This window comes from Egretta garzetta, unplaced genomic scaffold (genome assembly GCF_000687185.1).
Source record: "Egretta garzetta isolate BGI_Z169 unplaced genomic scaffold, ASM68718v1 scaffold79, whole genome shotgun sequence".
Lineage (NCBI taxonomy): Eukaryota > Metazoa > Chordata > Aves > Pelecaniformes > Ardeidae > Egretta > Egretta garzetta.
The window spans coordinates 5,845,158-5,851,157 of record NW_009260791.1 but is presented as its reverse complement, the minus strand read 5'-3'; the positions used below and the strand labels follow the sequence as shown (position 1 = coordinate 5,851,157).

General features: G+C 40.1%; 1 protein-coding gene across 2 annotated transcripts in view; it reads left to right on the top strand.

Moving 5' to 3' along the window:
- The window catches only part of PRORP (protein only RNase P catalytic subunit), a 51,973-nt gene that overhangs the window by 20,303 nt on the left and 25,670 nt on the right, over positions 1-6,000 (top strand). Inside the window, exon 5 of one of the 2 annotated variants that reach the window (XM_009646689.2) lies at positions 3,131-3,238. The exons of the other annotated variant lie outside the window; for it this stretch is intronic. Coding sequence (XP_009644984.1) covers positions 3,131-3,238 — 108 coding nt within the window. The remainder of the gene's footprint in view (positions 1-3,130; positions 3,239-6,000) is intronic. 2 annotated transcript variants of the gene reach the window in all.

Here is a 6,000-nt window from a genome sequence, read left to right as displayed (position 1 = left end):
AGCAGGAAGTTACCATGTAAGTGTCCCTGTGGCATACACAGGGCCGTATGTAGATCACGCGTTGCACTCCCCATTTGGAAGGGGAAGCCTGTGTGAATAGCTCACTTCTTTTTGCCTAAACCAACCTTCACCTCATCATTGTACTGCTTTGATGATTATTGTGTCCGTCTTCTCTTGATCAACTGTACCCTAGCTGCAGCTGTGCTCTACTTCATTTACTGCTTATAAAGATCTTCAGTTTCTTCTTGAAGTTGGCTAGTGAGGGAAATAGCTTTAGAGAATTGTGGGTAAATCGTCTCTTTATTACTGTGGCTTTAAGTAGGATCTGCATACAATCCAGACAAATCCTGATCTTTGAAAGATCAGCATCCTTCGAATTGTATACTTTCTCTCTTATAGCATAAGTCTGTGTATGTTTGAATAACCTTTTGTACTGCATCTGGATGACGTAGCCTGCTACTTATTCCCAGGCTTTGCCCTTTTCCTTCCCTGTGTCCGGAGAGGATGGGAAATACAGGAACTCAAAATCTGTCTCTCAGGGGAGCAGACCTGGATCTTCTCTGTGGTTCTTTATGCATTTTTTTCTGGGAAAGGAAAGGAGCACTCTTGTGTGTTTCTGGGGAAATATGGATGGCGAGAAGAAAATGAACAGATCCTTGGGGATTTTCAGTCTGTCTAAGGCTTTTCACTGGTGTCTTCTGTATTTGGTGACATAAATTAAACTTGGCCATTTGTCTTCTGCACTTACTCTGCTATTAACTCCTCATCTCCCTGTGTGGATAAGAGTCTCCTGTGGCAGCAAACCTCTCCCTACTGTATCGCACAGTTTACTGGTAGTGAGGCAAAACAGTTGAGCAGATTTGGGAGTCTGGCAGGGGGGTGCTGTCAGGCATCTGTTGAGATCGGATTAGGAGATGTGGACAGGAGGAGATGGCTGGGAAAGGTGGGGTGGCCATGGGAATGACACTTAAAAGGCTGCAGCTTCTCCCCAGTTCCAGAAGTAAACCCCGGAGAGCCAGGAGCTGGCTTCTGAGTGGTGCTGAGCCTATTCTGGTGCCTCTCAGCAGGACCCTCCTGGCAGCTCCTGCTCCATCTGCCCTGCTGGGAGAGGAGAGGGAGCCAAGCAAAGAGTGGGCAGAGGGGAGCGCTGACCCATTGGGCTCCTCTGCTGCTCTCTCAACTCGTGCTGTGGTGTTCCCTTGACAAAAGCACTTTACTCTGCCCACCAGGGAAATCCCATCCCTTCAGGAACTGCTCTAGAACTATTGTCACTTGAAATAAAACACCACTTTAAAAATTCTCCACCAAGCGCTTGTTTTGTATTGAACCGAGCCCCTGAAGACAAGATTACATGTACGTTATACTTCATAAAAATGTCTACTTGACTGTAACCATGTTACTTCAAATAATGTTGGCATTTGTCAGCATTAGGAAAAGAACACTCTATTGGATTGTTTACCATGGGTTTCCATCGGCTTCCACTTTGTCTATTCCATTTTCACTTGTCTTTGTCTCAAAACTCTTCTGCTCCCTGCCACCGCCTTTGCTAGTGACTTCCTTTCTGTGTCTTGGTGTCCTTGTCAGATGGCAATGAGAATATTTGTCCAACAATGCGCCAACAATTTATTGTTGTTTGAGATGATCATTTTCTTGCCCAGCTTTTTATATTTTCTCAACAATACATTTATCCAAACCATGGAGAAATGAAAGATCACGTAAAAGGCAATTGATTCTGGTGGTGCTAGACTGAGCCCTGCGTTGTCTGTGTTCTTGTCAGTGTGCTTTTGACCAGTACTCCTCTGTTCACTTGGAAATTATACCTGAAATTTTGACATCTGAGTGAGGCGTTCTTACCTCACTTGGTTGGTTTGTACTCTTAATACAAGTAACCCTTTTCCTAGTATAATTTGTCATAAGCATTCTGACCAAATTTGAAGTTGGTGATCATTTGTTACTGCCTGACAGCAGTGTATTTTCTGGACAAATAAACTCTTTCTTTCATTCCTTTCTCTGAGGAAGAATTTTATATCATGCGTAGGTTTTTGTTTGGGTGCTGAGGGTATGTTCTTTCTTCAGACTTACGTATTGCTATATGTCCACGTGGGAGAACGCAAGATTAGAAAAGTGATTCTTGAATTTTGAACAGAAGGCGTCGAATTTACAATTGTTTTGAGTTCCTGTGGAAGTTCATTTATAGCCTTGGACTGTGAAATCTCTATTACCTGATAAGTCTTGCCTTTTGCTAGAAAGGTCATTTATGAAACCAGGTCATTGCCCACCTGGATTGATTAGGGTTCCCATGCCTATTAAAAACAATCAGAAGCAGGAAGTAGAAATCTAATGCAAGTGTCTGCTAAAAGCACTAAATCTTTCCTCAAAAATCAAGGGAGGAATTCCTGAAGATTTTATTATTACTTTGTATTCTGTTCTCCTCCTGGGGGAGGGTCTCAAGCCTAAAGCAACTGTGGTTTTCCTTCTGTTGGAAAAACTGGATGGATGCTGTTGATTTGCTCAATCACTGCATTTCTGACCTAGCAAGGAAGTTCATTGTTTTGCTAGCTTTAAAGCTATGTGTTTCTCAAAAATGGAGTGCTGTGTTTCTAAATTAATGTTTATTTAAATACAGGTCTGTTATCCAAATACCGGCATTCAGAGATTTCTGAATTCTTATGGAGAAACTAAATATAACGCTTATTTTACATTTGGAAATGTTAAGAGCTAGAGATAGTGTCACAGTCTAGTGGTATGTAAAGTTGCTTTGATGTGCAGCTGTTGTGTAACAATGACTGTAGAATGTATCTTTATAAAAGTGTACAGTTTGGATTATAATTTTGAAAATCTGGATGACTGTAAGGTTTTGGTTTTCGGTTGTAATGTAATTTAAAATTATATTGGAAATATCCACTGTAGCACCTCTGGCTTTTAAAGATTTTTTTTTTTTTTTTTGTGGTGGTGGTGGTGGTGGTTGTTTTGGCAAATAAGCAAGTAAAGATGTTAAATGTAGCCAATGAAGAAGTAAGAGACCTAGGCTTTGTTTCTTTTTCTAACAAAAACTGAATGAAGTCTGTTTCTGTTAAACTCAACTTATTCTTTCCCCCTGATTGTTTATTTATTTATTTATTTATTTCAGGAATTTGAAGCCTTTCAAAGGTTTGTGGAAAATCGATTTCCCTTTGATATTGTTATTGATGGACTCAATGTTTCCCACATAAAGCCCAGAAAGATGCACTGTGAAAATGTAAGTGCTGGTTAAATATTCATTAAGAGTTTTGTGTATGCTTAGGCTGATTATAAAACAATTAGTGCCTCATTGTTACTTATCCTCTTGAGAAACTGATCAAATGTTTTTGTAGCACGTTACAGTGAAGTTCACAAACTAAAAATGATCAGTGGGAAGATGGTTCTTCTTACCTATTTGACTGTATTAGACATAAAAAATCATACCTAAACTTTCCCCTGTATGCAGTGCTCGTAGTTACAGCTAAGTTATTGATAAAAACATTATTAGGACATATGTTGTGTGAGTGTGTATGTTTTCATAGAAATAGGGATTTGGGGGAACGGAATAAGTCTTCCATGTAGAAAATCTGGTCTAATGTAGTTATGCTGGTAAGAGGAGTTCTTGCAATAACCCCTTCCTTAGTTCAAACCACATCCTGTACAAGTTTAAACTTTATTTCACTCCCTATTGCCTTAAGCATTTGAGTCCTGTTCTTACAAGGGCAGCTCAAATTGTCTTTAGTTCTTTCCACTTGGTGATTTTTAGAAGAATAATCCTACTTTTTAACCGATACCTATTTTTGAGAATTCTTGGCACTCCCCTTTAGTATATCGCTAAGAAGTGCCTTAAGCTGGGGTTTTTTTTGTCAATCAAATATTTATTTTAAATTATGAATAACTAAGTATCTGCTTGCCTGTATTCCAAAGCCAGAATTCAAATTTTCACACTCTTGAAATTAAAGCTAAGTTATAAATGAGCTTGATAATAAAGGAAGTCATTTACTTCTAGTAATTACAAGAAATATGTTTTTGTTCTAAGAACTGCTTTACAACTATCCTTTAGAAGCAGGATGTGCTTTCATATATGTAGATAAAAGCAGCTGAGCTAGGGAGGTTAGATAAACTTGCTGAAAGGTGCTTGTTTGAGAGCTGCAGTGAAGTTTCATGAGATACTGGCTCCTGAAAAGGGTACTTTCCTTACTATGAAAATAGAAAAGGAAGTTTACAAGTTTTTTGCATGGGATCAGGGAGGAAGGGTTGATTGAGAAGAATCCCCGGCAGCATGTAGTGGTACAATGTTTTAAGACTTAAACAGATCTATGCTGCCAAAGAAGGGGAAGAGAAACGAACCTCCTTCCTCAGTGCATGCCTGTCCCAGTGTGGGAACTCTGAACAGGATCCTGAATGTTCTGTAAAAGCTGGAAGCAATGGAGAAAAGAGCCAGCCTGGTTTTGCAGGATAATTACTGCTGATCTCTGATCAGAAATATTACTACGAGGTATTAGCATGCAGAGCAGCATAAACTGCCTTTGAGTTCCTGCTTAGCTTCTGCTGTATTGGAAGGCCTTTGAGATCCACGATGCCAGGGAGGTCCAGAAGGACCGTATGGAGGCAACAACTTTCCATTTAGGTTGTTCCATACAGATACAGGTCAGATCTCTTTTGAATCCCAGGTATTTACAGATTAGGAGGATTTTTAGGAAGATCTGCCTTTCCTTCCTGCATAACAGAACAGTAACTTGGGCTCATCCCATCTTATCTCCAGAAGAAGATTCTCTTAGCTAAAATGTACTTGTTCTATGAGCTATGTTGCTGTTAATTATTATTGCATTTTGTCATGCACAAAAAAATGTTAATCACTAGAGCTTCCACCAGCTAGTCTTTTACTGCTCCTGTTATCTGGATCCTGTTTTTGAGAGTGTGGAGTCATTACATGAGATAGGATGGAGGTGCCCATTACTCCTGCCTTATACCTCTAGGTATTCACTTGCTGGATAGTACCTTTTTTGGCATGGGAAGTGTATATTTGCACTCTAAGCAACAAAATAGCTCCTTAACTGCCCAAAAGAAATACTCTTCTAGACGTATGAACTACTAAAGATTTTTTCCTGTATTGAGCCTCTGTATTCATCGAGGTACTTCTAAATTACTTTTTATGGTAGATGTCTTTATACACAATTACAGTATTAACTATTGAGTTTTTCCAACCGGAAATGTTGTTTAAATGCGAGGTCATGCTGGATGCTAGTGAATCCTGTTTTATTTCTTCAGCACTCTGAACTCCTGTGTTGTAACATGTCAGGAAAAGTCTGTGTCTTTGTTCTTACTTTGGATACTTCTGATAAGAAACATGTATTCTTGTTTTCTTACTCTTTTTTCCAAGACTGCTAAAACCAGAAAAAAAACCCCAAATCCCAAACCGGTGAAGCAGAGCAATCCTTTCTTCTGTCTCCAAACTTTTCTTCCAGATGAGTGAAGGGAAGGCCACAGGAATCTCTGCATGTGTTGCTTTCCTGGTTACTGGTATTGCTGCCAAATAGTCCCTCATCTGTGAATGCTGACCTCTCTGAACACTGTAGTCTGTCCTTTGAGGGCTGACTGCCACAAAACATCCTTTGGTGGCTGCTGTCCTCACACCAGAGGCAGCTGAATGGAAAACATGGAGTGGCAGGTCTGGGGCGTTCACAGCTTGCCTTATAAAACTTGTCAATGTACGTAGGGAAACATAGTGCAGAACTGAGAGGATGGAGAGGAGAAATAAATGTGAGAGAAGTTGGCAGCAGAGCAGGAAGGATGGAAAAAAGCTAAGAGTGAAGGCCACTGAGGTAAAGCTAAGTGGCTGGGAGAGCGTGATGGGCCCATTTTGAAGAAGGGCACGCTGTGACTCGTTAGTGGCCTCTTCTGTTCAACTTGAGAGATAATAGTAAAGGCACAGTATTTCCAAGGACCTGTGTTAAAAACTGCCCAACCCATGTTTTACTGGTCAAAAACCTAAATTAT